Here is a 19,865-nt window from a genome sequence, read left to right on the forward strand (position 1 = left end):
GAGTTGCATGATGTTTTCATAGCATAGTATCTTACATGCTACTGTCATTCTAATTCTTTTTTTTTAAAAAAAAACGCTGAGGCAGATCATCTTGATAAGGACACTGAGATTTTTCAAAATCCTCATGAAGGTAAAGAGCAAGGTGATTTTCATGATAATGGCTGGGCTAGCATTGGAAGCTTTGATGATCTTGATCGAATTTTTAGGTAAAGCACAGTTACCATTTCTTACTTTCTGCACCTAAATGAAAGATGGTCAGCAGCACCCTGATATGGAAGCTTGTATATCTCATTATTCTGATAATTTGAACACATTCTTATTACTGAATGTGAAGTGAAAGTTTCGCGAACAAAATAATTATGCTCGCTGTCTATTTTCATTTCAGAAGGAAAAAATCATGTAGTACAAGAGTGTTGTTGTGAAGGAAAAACAACCAGACTCTTTTAATAATTGTAGTTTTTTCTGTTTTGGATCCATATCCTTTTCCAAATAAGTGCTGTCAGCTGAAAGCAACACCAACAACAGAATGACTAGTTGTTTGAAAATTTATGGTTTTTGATCCTTGGCTTAATTTTGTTAATTGGGACACCGTACTCTACAGGCTTCAAGTTATTATTTCAAAGGTATGCTTCACGTATTATTGCATTCTTTCCCTGCTAAATAATTTGTTCTTGGTTACGATTCCAAACCAATGTTTTACAACAGTTGGATGTCAGAATTAGACTTTGTATTCGGGATAGCTTGTTCCAGCTGGCTCAAAGTGCAATGCAAAGGCATTGTGCTAGTGATACTGGCAGTACAAACAATAGTAGCAGGGACGAGCAAGTTGCTGCAAAAGAGGAAACCAGCCGTCAAAGAAGGTTGGTTAAGGCAATGCATTTCTCATGCTTCTGTTTTCAAATTTAATCTATCCTCTCTTTTTTATATAACATTTTTGCTCTATGGAAATCTTCAATTAGGATCTTTTAATGCCATCACCATTTTCTGTTTTCCTTTCTCATTCTAGAAATTAAAATTGAAAGCGGTATCCTCTATTGACAATGGAGGAATAGTGACTAAAACAATTCAATTAGGGCCGCGCTTGCTCTTAGAAGTAGAAGAAAATCTAAACAGAAAATTTTTTATTCCTCCTTCACTGGATTTCCTTAAAAACTTGACCGAATTTGACCTTGTTGATCAAATATGTAGTAGTTCGCTTCCACTGGTAATGCCGAGGTTTTCTTTTATTGTGAGCACACTGAATCATCATGAGGAATAAACACCAGTATTGATAGGGATTTGTATATGCCTTCAGCAGCGTAACCATCAAGAAGTCGCATTTGTGCATGCTGGAAGCATTGATGTTCTTAATATAGCTACGTATCTACTGCAAAACAATGAGCTCTTTGATGTGAGTTCTCAAGATGATGAATTTCTGTGCTTTACTCCTTTCTCTTGAGTGACAATGGCCACATTCACTTGATTCTGAATTGTGATTCCCATAGGCGGATGAATTTTATATTATCTCTTCTTTTTATATCTATAAAAGATCTTTTATGAATGTAAAATTCTTTAATCAAGTTTAAGTAATAATAAAATAGATAAATCCACAGTTTTTGGATTTTGAATTTTTATAAAAGGGGAATAGATTAGAGAAAGAGGTAGGAAATTTTTTTTGAATTTTTGTACATGCGGAGAAGGAGAAAAGGAGAGAACAGAGATTTTAATGCTTTTGATTACTTAAATTTTGAATTTTGATTTTGCCGCGTCAACAATGAAAAATCTGTTGCAGATTACTTAAATATTTTTTAATTCTTTTCAGCTCTGCCGATGCCAGTTCAAAATCTGTAGCACGTGATGTTTCTTTGCCGCATTTGATAGAGGAACAATAGTAGCATTAATTATAATATAAAAGATATTGAAATACAATGATGATTATTATTTATGGAGATGAATGAGAGACAATAATTATGGAAGAAAATATCTGTATTTCATTCATCCAAATTTTAACTGAAATTGCCTTTGACTACTGAAAAGAAAATAAACTATTTAGTAGCAATACCTCAATATGTTGGACGATTGAAAGAAAACCTCCTTTCAACTAATGTCTACGCGAGGAATGTAAGAAATCTTGGGCCAATCTTTACCTTTCTCCCTTTCACAACTTTCACCCAGCATAGGACACCTGTGAAGTCTAAGAGTAGAAAGGGAGGAGGGCAACCCTTCTTCTGGCATTGACTCAATCAAAGGGCAGTTCCTTATAGTCAATTCATTAAGAGAGGTGAGGTGTTGAAGCCCCTTGTAGTCAAGAGATTTCAGGTGTTCTAGGGAGCTGATGGTAAGAGATGTAAGACTCGAGGGCAGCAGCATCTCTTCAGGGAAGGATTCAACATTTTCGTCCAAACCAATTGTGAAGTGTGAAAGAGAAGGGAGCGTTTGCAGGCCCCATTGCATGCGGCCTGCAATGAGTTTATTGCACCTCCAAATCTCAAGTGATTGTAATGTGGAGGGAAAACCCCCTTCTGGACACAACTCAACTTCAGAACAATCACTTATTGTCAAAGAGTAAAGGGATGGGAGGAGAGGAAATGAAACTAATTTTGGGCACTTCTGAATTTCCAAAGAACGGAGAAAGGTGAGATCATTGAGAGGTCTTTCATATGCACATAGTGATTCGAGATCTGGACAGTCAATGATAGAAAGAGAATCTAACATGGGGAGCAAGTCCAGCGCGACGCATTTGAGAGCACAGACCTTGATTTCATTTTTCTCTATTACGTGGATCAAAGTTGGGCTGATCAAAGCATGAGTAACGGTATGCTCACATCCACTAATTGTAAATCTTGTTACACGTGGAAGGTGGTGACGAGGTATGGCCTTTGCAAGGTTGGGGCATTTTTCGATTAAAAGCTTCTCTAGAAGAGGGAAGGCTTCCCGGCTGCCTTCGTCTGAAATCCACTCGCGCCACTCTGGCATACTTCTAAAAGATAATGTTTTGAGGGATTCAAAAGGCTTCTTCATTGCAGTACAATTCCCATAGAACTCAGGCCCCACAGTCTCAACTTTTTCGAATGCTTCAATTAAGAGAGACTCTAAAGAAGCTAATTGCCCAAGTGGTGGTATGGAGGTGCAGTTTGTACATCTAATGAGCTTCAAGGACACTATATTTGTGAAAGAGGACTCTCCTACCCACTCCGGAAACCTTACACCTCCATAACCATAAATATGAAGAACCTTCACATTTCTATTGGGCTCTAGTTTCTCAAGTGTGCTTCTTACGTGTTGCGGGTCATGAGTGTCCCCATCCCATGTCAACCTCAGCTCATCAAGGTCCTTTCTCCCTTTCAAATTTGCCTCAGCTGCATCCCGAGCATCCACTATATTTTGAAGGTTCCCAATATGAAGTTCTCCCTGTAGAAATCGTAGCTTTCCCAATTCTTTAATGCTAGTCTCACTCTGTCTTCCCACCAGAAAGTCAGTCAACGTTTGGAGCTTTGCCAGTTGACCTATATGTGGTGGCATCTCTTTCAAAGGCGTCGCTTTGATGTTAAGATACCGCATGTTGATTAACCTTCCCAGAGATTCAGGCAATCTTTCGATTCCTGTTCTTTCAAGATTCAGATGTCGTAAATTAATCAAATTTCCAAGATCAGGTAGACTAGCAAGTCGTTCGCAATAATCCAAGATCAACGTTTGCAAATTGAGAAGACCACACACCTCTTCAGGCAACTTTACTAAATAATTTGACGCGGAAAGATCCAAATACCGCAAATGCTTCAACTTACTAGTTGAACAAACCATTGCATCACTACAATCAGTCATGAATAGCACTCGTAGGCGCCCAATTGTTGACTGAAAGATCTCATCATAAAAATCAGAATGACACTCCAGAAAGCGTGGAAAAGTTCGGTATGTGCGTAGATGTTTGGCTTCACGGATGATTTCTGATCCTGTCGTTGAACAAAAGCCTCCCGTATCTTCGACGAATGATAAATGTCGAGTCCTTCTAGTGGACTTGGAAGACTTATTTTTCCCCCACGTGAAGCTGAAGCAAAATTGACCGGACACATAGATAGCCAAGTCATGCATGAGATCGTGCATCACAAATGATGAGCGAGAGGCACTTGGTTTCTGGAAAAACGACCTGGACAAGAGATCATCAAAGCACACAGCACCTCCTTTTTCCATATCATCTACTTCAAAGTGGACCAAGAAGCCCTCTGCCATCCACAGGAGCACTAATTCATCCTTTTCAAATGAATAGCCTTTTGGAAATATGGCACAATAAGCAAAACATTGCTTCAGATGTGGCGGGAGATAAAGATAACTTAATCTCAAGGCTGGGAGGATATTGTTTTTGGGTAAATCCCATAGATTGCTTTTCAATATCTTCTCCCACTCCTCGACATCTCTTTGGGTGCGTAGCAGAAGTCCTAGTGTTTTTGCAGCTAGAGGAAGGCCTTTACACTTTCTCGCTATTGCTCTGCCAATCTCTAGCAACTCTTCATGAGCAGTGGGGTTTTCACCACGAAATGCATGTTTGGAGAACACGGACCAGCAGCTGTCTTCCGTCAATTCTTTTAGATGATGAGTTGTAACAGTTCTCACGACTGATGCTACACTTTCATTGCGAGTTGTGACAAGAATCTTACTCATCCCTTGTGCTCCGTACTTCAGGGGGGTAAGCAACGAGTCCCACTCAGCATGATCTTCATTCCACACGTCATCTAAAACAAGCAAGAATTTCTTTCCCTGCAATCTCTTCTTCAACTGAAGCTGGAGGCGATCCAGATTAACAAGACCAGGCTTTGAACCGAACCCCTCAAGAATAGCCTTGGTTAACCTCAAAACACTGAAAGCTTCTGAAACACAAACCCAAGCTTTGAGACCGAACCACTCTTGTACTCTGCTGTGATTGTATACAAGCTGAGCGAGCGTGGTTTTACCAACCCCGCCCATTCCCACTATGGGAACGACACCTGGGTTTTGTCCATTTGCATCATCTGATAGAAGCAACTTCAGTATTGCTTCCCTGTCATCATCTCTATCATAAACACAACGTTCATCCACCAGAGAAGTTGTTGGCCTTTTAGGCGATGATGGTTCTTTTCCAGTGCGGTTGATCAAACCAAGGGCATCCTTTTGCTTAACCAAGTCATCTAGTCTCTCCTGGAGGTCTTCTAATTTGATCGACCGCTTCGGCGTCTGACATCTCAAGGTTTGAGCTCCAGCTTCCAACTCCTGCCATAGAGCTTCATAACCAATCTCGTCCAAGAAGTCGTCGGCCTCATAGACCGCGTCTTTATACTCGTCCAGCCAATCTCGCACAGCTGTATTTGTTATCTGCTTCTCCTCGGCATCTTCACGCAGCCCATTGCCAGATATCATTGTTGTCTTCAACCTCTTCAGCAGCCTATCGTCAAACCAAAATCTGGGATTCAATTTACTTGAAACTTCTTCGACAATGATCCGTAAGATTTTTGCGAGTATCTTCGCCTCTAAAACTTAGAAATACATCGTAACCCCGTAAAGAAGAAGACGACGCCATGAACATCTAGTAGTGGTTGCTGCAGACGAAGAGAGAGGAGGGGCAGTAAAGTTACATGATGGTTGGAATTGTTTTCTTTTAAAGTATATTTTTAGTTAAAAATATATTAAAATAATATGTTTTATATTTAAAATTATTTGTAATATTAATATATTAGAATAATTTTAAAATATAAAAAAAAATATTAATTTAAATAAAAAATATTATAAATTTTAAAAAAATTATTTAAAAAAAAAAACAAATAATAACATCATGAATCTCTCCTTCCGTCTTCCTTTAGAAGTGCCCATTCGATATTTCGCCCCGAACGAAATTCGAGCAAAATTTAATTTAAAAAAAAAAAGATAATAATTTTTTATGTTTATATATATATAAAATCGACTTCTTGCTTCCTTGCGGTTGCAAAACTAGGTACCATTTTGTTTTATAAAAAGCAATTTTCACAAGATCATTTTAAAAACTTTCTTTTTGCTAAAAAAACAGATGGAAAATACGTTTTAATTATAGAAAAAATTAGTTTTGTTTCTAAAAAAAATATTATTTAAATTGAAAAATATTTTTAAAATATATAAAGAATAAAAAATATCTTATTATTTATTGATTGTATCAAATTTGATTTTTAATATTTTAATGGCTATATATCTTGTTTTAAATGTATTTTTTAATTTCATCTCTTAAAATTTGATTTAATTTAATTTTTATAACAATTTTATTTTTTTATTATTATTATTTGCTTTTCTTTTATTTTTTTCTTAGTCAAACTATTTTATTTATCATATTTTGTCCTTATTATTTTGATTAGTATTTATTTTATTTAAAATAATTTATAAAATTATATTTTTTTTTAATTTCATCAACCTTCAAAATTTTTATATGTAAGATTTGTTCTTTATTTTTTTAATAAACTTAAAAAAATTAAAATATTAATAAGTTTTTTTTATTTTGTTTTTCTTTACTTAGCCAAATACTGAAAAAAAAAATTTCAATTTATTTTTCATAATATTATCAAATATTGAAAAATAATTTAATTTTTTTAAAATTATTTTTTTAAAATAATCTATCCAACATCATTATATTTTGTGTGGCTATTAGGATTGCAAAGCAAAAAAAATAATCAAGATATTTTCACTTTCATAAACTTTGGATTTGGCTATATTCTAAGACTTAAGTCGAAATGAATTGTATCAGTAAGTTTGTATTGAATTACTTAACTATGTTATGAATGTACATGTTTGGTATCAATGTCAATGGAAAGAATTGAATTGATGCAATCAATTAATTTTGTATTGCAGTTTTTTTTTCTTTTAAAACAGTTCTTAGTTTTCATATAAAAAAATAACAAATTTAATATTCATCCGAACACACTTGGAAAACTGTTAAGAAAAAATATTATTTTTATATATTTACAAGTGTTTAAAAAATAATTATCCTTAAAAAAAATTAAAATAATAATAATTAACATTTCATAAATTATTTCAAATAAAATAAATAACAATCGAAGAATAGGAATAAAATTTAATAGATAAAAAAATTCAATATAAAAATACAAGGAAAAAATAAATAATAATTATTAAAATAAGAATCAAAATTAATATAAAAAATAAATTCTTATAGATGAAATTAAAAAAAATATTGAAAAATGCTTAATTTTTTATCAAATTTATATATATAGCAATCAAAAATTTGATGATCAAATTTAATATAATTAACAAATAATATAATATTTCTAAATTTTTTACAAATTCCGAAAAAAGATTTTCACTCAAAATAAAAGGAAAACGCTTTCATTGAAATCAAGCCAATTTTTCATTTGACTGTAAAGTATTTTTCATTGATCAACTTTTTTAATGGCAAATAAACATAAAAAAATTTAAAAAATAATTTCTAAAAAATCACTTTTTAAGAAACAAACCCACCCGTAGAGTTCAAATAAGAGGTCTCCTATTATTAAGACATTGCAAAAAGTAGTGTTGTTAATGTTTTGTTTGTTTGTTTGGTGGTAAGTGGTTTTTTGAAAATTATCTTTAAAACTTTCTTCTATTTATTTATCATTAGAAAATTTTAGTTTGATTTATAGAAAAGTGTTTTTCTTTTTCTCAAGCAGAATACTTTCCAACAATTATGAAAAGATTAGATATATTATATTATTTGCTAATTATAACAAATCTGGTCCTTCAACTTTTGATTTTTATATATTTAATTTAATTTGTTTTTAAATTCATTCCTTAGAATCTGATTAGATTTGATTTTTATATTAACTTTGGTGCTTATTTTTATGATTATTATTTGTTTTTCTCTTATTATTATTTTAATTAAAAAAATTTATCTATCAAATTTAGTCCTTATTATTTTAGTTGTTACTTATTTTATTTGAAATAATTTATGAAATTGAAATAACTATTACTTTGATTTCATCATTTTTGATTTTTTTTTAAATAACTATTACTTTGATTTCATCATCTTTGAATTTTTTTTATCTTTTAAATTTAATCTCTATTATTTTAATTGATATTTATTTTGTTTGAGATAATTTATGAAATTAGATTTTTTTTTCAATTTCATTCTTATTTACCTTTACAATTTATAAGATTTATTCTTTATTATTTTAATAAACTTGAAAAAAAATATTAAAATTGTGTCTATTTTCCGCTGGCTTTTACATTTACAGTACAGAAAAAAGTAACATGATGTAAAAAAAAGTAACATGATGTTTGGTAACAAACCAAATGTGTTTTATAGTACAGGGCTTATCAAAAAATTAAGTTTGAAATGTAGTTTTTGTGCAATAGTTTTTATCTTTTTTTGTTTTATAAATTTTTGTGTTTCAGAAATTTTTTTTGAAAAACTTTAAATTTTTTTTTTTTAAATTAATATTTTTTGTGTGTTTTTATAATATTTTGATACATTGATATAAAAAATAATTATAAATTTTTTTAACATAGTTATATTTAAAAAAATGATGTCATTATAAATTTAGTAACTTACAAAAAAGAAAGGAAAACAAACATGACTGTTAGTCAATCCATGCAGGGCATTTACCTTTAATCATGCAGCACCAGCCAACTTTAATGCGGTTGCAGTTACATTTTGCCAATAAAAACATAAAACATGATTTTTTTACTGTGGTGTAAAGCATTGTCAAATGAGATCTAAAGAATATATTAGAGGTGTTTGATAGTGTATTGGTTGTTCATTTTTAAAGTATTTTTTTATAAATATATTAAAAAAATATTTTTTTTATACTAACCTATTAAAACAATATTGCAAAAAAGTTTAGTGTAAAGAACTCGCAAAAAGTTTCTCTCTCTCGGCTCTGTAACTGCTAACATGTCATGCTCTGGACTCTAATTTTCTCGGTTTGTCTTTGATTTATTTATCTCAAGATTCCATCTTTGAAAAAAATGGGTTTGAAGTTTGATTGGAAAAACATTCCTAACCTCGTGTTTATTTTTTGAAATATAATTTTTAAAAAATTATTTTTTAAATTTTTTTATATTTCTTTGTCATTAGAAAAATTAATTAAATTTTTTTTTATCAAAGAAAAATTAATTAAAAAAATTATTTTTATCAAAAAAAAATTTAGCTGAATTTCAATAAAATATTTTCTTAAAAATAAAGTTTTTATTGTGAATAGTACGGTGGAATCCACTGAAAAAATTTATGATTTTAGTTTATTTTTTTATATAATTTTTTAATAGTAAAGTAAATTATATATTATACATTGTACTATTATATTTTATACAATTACTTGAATAAGTGTTTGACCGGAAAACTTCATTAAATGATGTGATGTTGCAGAAGAAGCCCTTCTTCCATCACTTTATTTTCATGCAAACTCCAAAGTAAAAAAAATATCGCAAATTGGTGTTAGTGTATGCGCGTGAGGTGCGTGTGCCAGGAAAATTGAGTTAGGTCCCACGTTTTACTCGGTTTGTCCTTTGCTTTATTTGCCAAGAGATCCCATCGTCGAAAAAGTGGGTTTGATTGGATTAACTTTTATCATATGGGAATCTTTCTTTTCACGTGATGTGCTCATAACGCGGAAGAAGACTTCACTTTATTTCTTCACTCCTTTTCTATTATCATTTTTCATTCATTGATAAAGTAGATAAATAAATTATATAAATTATAAATGAGGTGATGGCCATTGCTACGAATATTGTAAGAACTTCGCTTTATGTCTTTTAGTATTTCTTTAACTCTTTATGCTCCATCCTGGAACACGACGCTTGCACCCCTTGAAGACATCAAGGATCCTGCAAGGAAAAGGGCGGGAAAGGAGCCTGAAGTGTCTACCTTTAATCAAGTGGATGGCTTTTAGTCCACCAGCATTGACCACAACAGTTCATGTTTTAAGAATACGTGGTCGTGGTTATTTTTAAAGTAAATTTTAATTTGTAATAATTTGATTAACGCCTGTTTATTTATTAAAAAATATTTTTTTTAAAATATGCAAATTTCAAAAAAAATTCTAAAAAACTAAATTTTTTTTAATATTTAATAGTGTGCTAAAAAATAAATAGAAAGATATTATTCAGTATTTAATTATGAGATAGAAAATAACTTATTAATGCTTTATTTTTTTAAATTTTTAAAATATTAAGAAATAAATCTTATAAATTAAAAAATTGAATGAGAATAAAATTTTAAAAAAATAATTTTATAAATTATCTCAAATAAAATAAATAATAATCAAAATAATAGAGATTAAATGTACAAAAATAAAGAAATTAAAATAATAATAATTAATATTTTATAAATTATTTAAAAAAATAAGTAGCAATCAAAAGAATGAGAAATAAATTTGATAGATCAAAAATTTAATAAGAAAATAATAAGAAAAAAACAGATAACAATTATAAAAAATGAGTACTAGAGTTAATATAAAAATTAAATTTTAAAAGATGAAATTAAAAAATAAACATTCAAAACAAAATATATATAGCAATCAAAAGTTTGAGAATTAAATTTGATATAATAAGTAAATAATATAATATTTCTAAATTTTTCATAACTTTCGAAAAGTATTTTTCACCAAAATTTTCTATGAAAATACTTTTATAGAAACCAAGTTAAATTTTTTTAGCTGAAAAGTGTTTTTGGTTGATCAATTTTTTTAATATTAAATAAATACAAAAAATTTTATAAAACGATTTCTGAAAAGTGAAATATGAAAACAAAGAAAAAAAACTACTTACAATGGAAACTGTTGCTTTATTGCCCGGCAGTGGACCGTACAACATAGCTTCACTGTTCCGGTCAGACTGGATCTAGTCCAACATGTAAAATACATTAAACATTGTTTGATCCAGTAAAATTAAAAAATATTTTTTTTATTTTTTAATTATGTTTTATAGTCCAACATGTAAAATACATTAAACAAAGTTTGATCCAGTAAAATTAAAAAATATTTTTTTTATTTTTTAATTATGTTTTATTCACTTGATGATGTGGTATTTGCAAAATTTAATCATAATTCTAATTTGTTCATAATTAAATTTTATAAGATGTGTTGTTGCCTCCTAAGGAAACCAAAAAAATTATCACATATATTTCAGACGTGATGCAGTTGTAGATAATTCAATGGAATAATAAAAAAATATTTTATATAAATTATTATTTATTTCATGTAATAACAATAGTTAAATTTATAATATTTAAATTAAAAACCATCAATATTAATATATATTTTTAAATTATTTTATAATCTCAATTTCAAAATCTTTCTTAACCAAACATATTATTAAATTACTTTTTATTCAACCTCAATTTCAATTATAATTTTAACCAAACATGTATTTTTTAAAAACAACCTCAACTAAAAATATTATTTATAAAATAATTTTTTTCAAACTACAATCACAGCAGTAACCGCAATATCAAACACACCAAGGTATCTTTTATGGTAATTTAAGTTAAAACATCCATTTTAATCATAAATTTTAGCTAAACATTTTTAATTATAATTTTAATTCAATATTTATTTAAATAAAAAAAATCACGAGTAAAAATAATTTATCAAAACTATCTTTTTGAAATCTCCATCACCACAAGAGTTATCACAAGACAAAAACACTCGGAAAAACAAATTAAACGATGAAAACGCTTTTGTAGATAAAAATAGGATGCTTGCCCCTGGAATAAGTCATAAAAATGCAAGAAATAAGCATTAAAAAAAGAGCACAATTGAATTTCTCTTTGCAAAAAGGTTTTTATTAAATTAAACAAACAAAACTCATAATAAATCTTAAAAAAAAATCATAAAACACCCTTTTGTTTTTATATGCACGGCCCATTTTCAACAAACCAAAACTCAAAAACACACCAATTTTAAATAGTGTACTTCCAAACCAAATCAAAAGGCATTGCCTTTAAATATAGTATAAAATAAAGCAAAAATGGTGTCACCTTCACACTTCCTATACTCTCTACATAAAAAAAAACTGGTGAAAATAAACAAATTAAATTAAAACGGAACATTAAATTATTATTATAAGAATTCATATCATAAACCTGGTTAGAATATTCAACAAAATAATCGAAATGAGCTTGAGGTTAATGAGCATACCTTCTTGTACGGATTGGATTCGAGAGAAACAAAGAAGCAGAAGCTATCAAGATCGGGGCTTATTTCCAGAAACAAAACAGAACTCAGTGAGTGAGCAAGCAAGGTCTATTGTAGTTACATCAGAGCCACGGTCTTCGTATATTTCCAAAACTGTCATTGAGAAAAGTAGTACCTGTAGTTCTGTGCCGACCTGTTATTTTTTTATTACTGTTTAAAAATATATTTTGATTAATGTTTTTTATCATTATTTTATACTTGAAATATTAATAACTCATTAACTAAAACATGTTTTAAATACAGCTATCCTCACAATTCAAAGGATTCTGATTAAGTATGGGAAGTGAAAGGATAGAGAAAATGTTGAACTTACAAAGGAGATGTCAATTCATTTCAAATTTAAACACTGTTGAGTTATCAGATCATATCTAGAGTTATAGATTTTGAATTTTATATTAATTTATATGATTGAAAAGATAAGAAATAGGTCTACAACTGAGAAAGACCTAAATTTTCCACTTTTAAATTCAAAGTTTGGAAAAAAAAAAATCTGAATTTATCTTGCAATTTAGTCCAAACACCACTCAGAGTTTTATCCATGACTGGAGTTTTAAAAATCTAAATTATCTAAAATTATATGGATAAAAGGAAAAGATATTTTTTAAGAGACTCTAGCTTAAATTCGAATAATAAAAATAAGATTTTATTCAAACAATAACATAAAAACTATATACTATATCTATAATAATATTACTTAGTATTTTAAATATATCTTGAGTGACAATGCTTCAAATAATCTTAAATTTAATGGATTGAAAAAAAAAAAAAGAATTTTCAACACTTTTACGACAACACTCTATTTTTAAATTTAAACAATGAAAACGCTGCTGTTTCTCTTTGTACTGGAGACCAGCTGTCTTCCACTCATGGCAATGTGTCACCATCCCTTGAGTGATTGGATTTCAGCCACTGATTTGAAGTCATGGTCTTCTGAAAGGACGCTTCCTTGTCTGCCTCTGACATCGACCCATTTCCCACCATTTCTTTTGTACGCCTAATTTAAAAGGCATATAAATTTCCTAGATATCACAGCGTTCCTACTTTTCTTTATTTCGCTGTCAAGTAATTGCACCATAAGTTTTAATTGAATGTAGATATTGTTTAATCGGATACTCATTGTTGGAATTTAAAGAATGCAATGGGATTATCTGTTTGATAGTACAGTAATGTTTGTTTTTTTAATATTTTTTAAAAATATATTATATTTAAAAACATATTAACAATATAAAAAGTGGGTTTGATTGGATTAACTTTTATTATTTGCGAATCTTTCTTTTCACGTGATATGCGGAAGAAGACTTCACTTTATTTCTTCTCTCTTTTTCTTTTTTCACTCTTCATTAATTGATAAAATAGATAAATAAATTATAAAAATTATAAATGAGGTGATGGCCATTGTTACGAATATTGTAAGAACTTCACTTTATGTCTTTTAGTATTTCTTTAACTCTTAATGCTCCATCCTCGAACAAGGCGCTTGCACCCCCTTAAAGACATCAAGCATCCTGTGAGGAAAAGGGCGGGAAAGGAGCCAGAAGTGTCTTACCATTAATCAAGTGGATGGCTTTTATTAAAGTCCTCCACTTGAGAAATATACAGACCACAGAACTCGCAAAAACCTTCTCTCTCTCGGTCCTTGTTATGCTCTGGACTGAGTGGACTCCATTTTACTCGGTTTTGTCTTTGATTTATTTACCTCGAGATTCCATCTTTGCAAAAAGTGGGTTAGAAGTTTGATTGGAAAAACAGCACTAACTGCCAAGCTTTTCACGTGATGTGATCATGCAGCAGACGATTGATAAAGTAAATTATACATTATACTATTATATTTTATACAATTACTTGAATAAGTGTTTTGTTGTTTTTTTATTTAATATATTTTTTTATTTTTTAATTTTAATATAAGCTTTTTTAAAATGAGTTATCCAACTCCAACAACCATAATTGTAAATTTGAGTTAACTAAACTATTCTAATAGCTAAGGTTTTAAGATGAATAAGATTGTGTGTTTGAGAGAATAGTAGTAATATATGTTTTTATTTAAATATACTTTTAAAAATATATATTAAATTATTAATTTTTTAATAATTTTAATGTATTAATGTTAAAATTTATAAAAAATATAAAATTATTATAATATATTTTAAAACAAAAAATAATTTAACAATAATCATCCTCAAAGGAACCATAACCGGTAAAGCTCAGGCTGCACTATTTAAGGATACTGATTGTTTGATTTGAATAAAAAGATGCAATCTAATACGATAAGGTCTGATTGATTTTATCCCTCACCTTGTTAAATAATAAATTTATTTTATTTTATTTATTAAAAATAAAAATAATATTTTTAGTTTTATTTATATAAACTCTTTCTATTTATATTAAAATAAAAACAATAATATAAATAAATTGAGAAGAATTTTAGCCTCTTCTCTTTCATGTTCATATTTATTTTTACTCTGTTTCTTTAATTATTTTGATATTTTATTTTTTATTATTTATGTTGTGTTTTGAAATAAAGATATAATTTCAAAAAGATTTCAGAGAACAACGATTGCGAGAATTTGCCGAAGTTTTGGCTGCATCATTTCATAGATGGAATTTGGATGTTACCCAAGATAGCAACCTCCTTTGTGAAGCACAAGAAAACCATTGATGGAAGCCGGAAACTGGAGCACATCAAGGAACTAATTTTTTTTCATATTTTCTTCTTTGTTCTGGGCTTTACTTTTCTCGGTTAGGAACAATTTGATGTTGGTTTGTTCTTGATATCAAAATTGTTTGGAGTTCATGAATACTGCAACCTGATCGAGTTAGATTTTGATATAAAAAATTCATACCTATTCAGGTCCCCTATTTGTAGACACATGGAAGCAAAAAATGATATAAAAATATAAAAAATAATGAAATACTTATTTTTTTTACTTTAATATAAATAACTTTTTAAATGGTTTTTTTATTGAAATAAATATAATAAAATAAGTTATATTTATATTATTTAAAATACTATTTTATCAATTTAATTTTTAAAAATAATATTTTGAATTGGAGATACTGTAACATGTTTCCTACTTTTCTTTATTTTTTTTTTTGATTTACGTGGGGTGTCCGGGCCAGCTTATGCGCACCACGACTAATCCCCACGGCCCACTGAACACCCTGCAAACCTAGCAGGCAGGTAAGGCAGCGCGGGGCTGACACACATGCAACTCCAAAGCTCGAACCCATGACAACAGAAGGCGCAAGGCGCCATTCCACCGGGGCGTTGCCTTGGATGCTCCTACTTTTCTTTATTTCGCTGTCAAGTAAATGCATCACAAGTTTTAATTGAATGTAGATACAGTTTAATCGGGTACTCCTTTTTTGAATTTAAAGAATGCAATGGGATTATCTGTTTGACAGTACAGTAATGTTTGTTTTTTTAATATTTTTTAAATTAGATATTGTTTAAATAAGGTGATGATGCAGAAGGAGCCCTTCTTCCATCACTTTATTTACCTGTAAACTCCAAAGTAAAAAAAATATCGCAAATTAGTGGTAGTGGATGCGCGTGAGATGCGTGTGCCAGGAAAATTGAGTTAGATCCCACGTTTTACTTGGTTTGTCCTTTGCTTTATTTGCCAAGAGATCCCATCGTCGAAAAAGTGGGTTTGATTGAATTAAGTTTTATTATTTGCGAATCTTTCTTTTCACGTGATATGCGGAAGAAGACTTGACTTTATTTCTTCTCTCTTTTTCTTTTTTCACTTTTTATTAATTGATAAAATATATAAATAAATTATAAATTATAAATGAGGTGATGGCCATTGCTACGAATATTGTAAGAACTTCACTTTATGTCTTTTAGTATTTCTTTAACTCTTAATGCTCCATCCTGGAACAAGGCGCTTGCACCCCTTGAAGACATCAAGCATCCTGCGAGGAAAATGGCGGGAAAGGAGCCCGAAGTGTCTTACCATTAATCAAGTGGATGGCTTTTAGTCCACCAGTATTGACTACAACAGTTGACGTTTTGAGAATACGCGGTTGTGGTTATTTTTAAAGGAAATTCTAATTTGTAATCATTTGATTAACGCCTGTTTATTTATTAAAAAATAATTTTTTTAAAATAAATTAATTTAAAAAAAAAATGTAAAAAACTAAACTATTTTTTAATATTTAATAGTGTGCTAAAAATAAATGGAAAGATATTATTCTGTATTTAATTATGAGATATAAAATAACTTATTAATATTTTATTTTTTAAAATTTATTAAAATAATAAGAAATAAATTTTATAAATTAAAAAATTGAATGAGAATAAAATTAAAAAAATAAGTTTATAAATTAGCTCAAATAAAATAAATAATAGAGATTAAATGTAAAAAAATAAAGAAATTAAAATAATAATAATTAACATTTTATAAATTATTTAAAAAATAAGTAACAATAAAAAAAATGAGGAATAAATTTAATGGATCAAAAATTTAATAAGAAAATAATGAGAAAAAACCAAATAACAATTATAAAAAATAAGGACCAGAGTTAATATAAAAATTAAATTTTAAAAGATGAAATTGAAGAATAAACATTGAAAACAAAATATATATATAGCAGTCAAAAGTTTGAGAATTAAATTTGACGTTATAAATAAATATTATAACATTTCTAAATTTTTCATAACTTCTGAAAAGTATTTGTCACCAAAATTTTCTACGAAAATACTTTCATAAAAACCAAAATAAATTTTTCTTTAACTGAAAATTATTTTCGATTGATTAATTTTTTAATATTAAATAATTACAAAAAATTTTGTAAAGCATTTCCCAAAAAGTGAAATATGAAAAGAAAGAAAAAAAAATACTTACTATGCATGGAAAGCAGGAAAATGCTGCTTTCTTGCCTGGCTAGGAAATTCAACCACGCTACACTGTTCATTAAATAGCAGAGCAATGGACAATTCAATATACGTCCATTGTTCCGGTCAGACCGGGTCCAGTTCAACGCGCAAAATACATTAAACAAAGTTTGATATAATATTTGCAGAATTTGATCACAATTCTAATTTGTTTATAATTAAATTTTATAAGTTGTGTTGCTGTGTGTTAAGGAAACCAAAAAAATTATCACATATATTTCATACGTGATGCAATTGTAAATAATTCAATGGAATAATAAAAAAATATTTTATATAAAATTTTATTTATTTCATGTAATAACAATAGTTGAAATTATAATATTTAAATTAAAAATCTTTAATATTAATATATATATTTTTAAATTATTTTATAATCTCAATTTCAAAATCTTTCTTAACCAAACATATTAAATTACTTTTTATTCAACCTCAATTTCAATTATAATTTTAACCAAATATATATTTTTCAAAACCAACCTCAACTAAAAGTACTATTTATAAAACAACTTTTTTCAAACCACAATCACAGCAGCAAGCGCAATACCAATACCAAACACACCGAGGTATTTTTTATGGTAATTTAAGTTAAAACATCCATTTTAATCATAAAATTTAGCTAAATATTTTTAATTATAATTTTAATTAAATATTTATTTAAATAAAAAAAATCACGAATAAAAATAATTTATCAAAACTATCGTTTTGAAATCTCCATCACCACAGGAGTTATCACAAGACAAAAACATTCAGAAAAACAAATTAAATGATGAAAACGCTTTTGTAGATAAAAATAGGATGCTTGCCCCTGGAATAAGTCATAAAAATGCAAGAAATAAGCATTAAAAAAAGAGCACAATTGAATTTCTCTTTGCAAAAAGGTTTTTATTAAATTAAACAAACAAAACTCATAATAAATCTTAAAAAAAAATCATAAAACACCCTTTTGTTTTTATATGCACGGCCCATTTTCAACAAACCAAAACTCAAAAACACACCAATTTTAAATAGTGTACTTCCAAACCAAATCAAAAGGCATTGCCTTTAAATATAGTATAAAATAAAGCAAAAACGATGTCACCTTCACACTTTCTATGTTCTCTACATTAAAAAAAAACAGATAAAAAAAAACAAATTAAATTAAAAAGGAACACCTTCTTGTACGGATTAGATCGAAGAGAAACAAAGAAGCAGGGGCTATCAAGATCAGGGCTTATTTCCAAAAACAAAACAGAACTCAGTGAGTGAGCAAGTGAGGTCTGTGTTAGTTACATCAAGCCACGATCTTCATACATTTCCAAAACTGTCCTTGAGAAAAGTAGTACCTGTAGCTCTGTGTTGACCTGTTGTTTACTTATTAGTACTTAAAAGTGTATTTTTATCAATGTTTTATATTATCATTTTACACTTGAAGTATTAATAAGTCCTTAACTAGAGCATGTTTTATAAAAATAAGTCTGATACTATAAGATACATTTAATTTATGATAAATGTTCATTTTAAATGCAGTAGTCTCATAATTCAATTGATTGATTGTTATGATTTACTATTGAAAGTGAAAGACAAAGAAAAGGTTAAGCTTATGAAGAAGATGCCGATTCACTTCAAATTCCAACACTGTTCAATCATCAGATCATACCTAGAATTATAGATCTTAGGTTTCATATTAATTTATATAGCTAAAAAATAAGAAATAGGCCTATAACGTTTATGGGAAAGACCTAAATTTGTCATTTTCAAATTCAAAGTTTGGCCATAAAAGAGAAGTTCGAATTTGTCTTGCAATCCAGTCCAAACACTACTAAGAGTTTCCCCTATAACTAGAGTTCTAGAAATCCAAATAATCTAAAATTTTTATGGGTGGAAGGAAAAGGACAATTTTCAACAACTTTCATGAAGAGGACTAGCTCAAATTCGGACGGTAGAAATGATATTTCATTCAGACAAAAGCATGAGGGTTATCCATCATATGCACCAGCAGCACTACTCAGTATCTTAGACATATCTTGAGCGGTAATGCTTTAAATAATCTAAAATTTGATGGGTGAAAGAAAAAAATAATTTCCAACAACTTTCATGAAGAATACTTTGCCAAATTATGTCTGCTTCAATGTCAATTCAGTTAGCCAAAGTGTTTGAGTGATGTTGTCCACCAAGCCCACTGATAAATAGTTAGCCACTACATCAATTATCAATTATCAAATGAATAGTCCAAATTTTAGCCTATAAAAAAAGATATTTGCCATTGATTTAGGCATCTTGTTTTCTATATCAAGATCATGTTCTTACTCTTTTTCTTAATCTTTTTGTAATGCTTAAGTTTTGCTTTCATTAATCTCTTATTCATGTTTTTCATTTCCTTTACTATACTTAGTTAACTTATATCATGTTTATGTTCTTATATTATTTCTTTAAGTTTTTCTTCATCATAATGTTTAGCTAAGTTAATTATATTAAGGTGAAAAGATTTCACTAATGGTATTATGATAAGTATAATATAAACTCAATACGGAGTTCAATACTTATATCCTAAACAACTTGCTATTAACATATCTTATCATTTTATCTTATTAATTATTAATACCTTGCTTGTTAAATGATTAATATAGATTTGTATTGTATAAGACTTGGTACATCAAATACTTGATCATTTATAGTCTTCGGCCGACATCATTATTATGAGAGGAACTTGATTTGTTGTTAATATAAGTTAGCATGATAAATACTTGATAAAATTTATAAGTATGATGTTATGTAAATAAGATGATTAATATAATCATGTTGATAAATTAATAAAGAGTTTATACCTTACTTATCTC

At 28.7% G+C, this 19,865-nt stretch overlaps 1 protein-coding gene and 1 long non-coding RNA gene across 2 annotated transcripts in view; one reads left to right on the top strand and one right to left on the bottom strand.

Annotated features, from left to right (window-relative positions):
• Positions 1-1,955: 1,955 nt before the first annotated feature.
• LOC105123150 (putative disease resistance RPP13-like protein 1) lies at positions 1,956-5,399 on the bottom strand. The gene has a single exon (XM_011022661.1). The coding sequence runs from the start codon at positions 5,365-5,367 to the stop codon at positions 2,077-2,079; it is 3,291 nt and encodes a 1,096-aa protein (XP_011020963.1). The 5' UTR covers positions 5,368-5,399; the 3' UTR covers positions 1,956-2,076.
• A 7,912-nt stretch (positions 5,400-13,311) lies between these two features.
• LOC105122779 (uncharacterized) overlaps positions 13,312-19,865 on the top strand; it is an 11,466-nt gene continuing 4,912 nt past the window's right edge. Inside the window, exons 1-2 of the long non-coding RNA XR_841749.1 lie at positions 13,312-13,324; positions 18,300-18,303. This is a non-coding gene — a long non-coding RNA (uncharacterized LOC105122779). The remainder of the gene's footprint in view (positions 13,325-18,299; positions 18,304-19,865) is intronic.

Source organism: Populus euphratica, unplaced genomic scaffold (genome assembly GCF_000495115.2).
Source record: "Populus euphratica unplaced genomic scaffold, PopEup_1.0 scaffold8.1, whole genome shotgun sequence".
Classification (NCBI taxonomy): Eukaryota; Viridiplantae; Streptophyta; class Magnoliopsida; order Malpighiales; family Salicaceae; genus Populus; species Populus euphratica.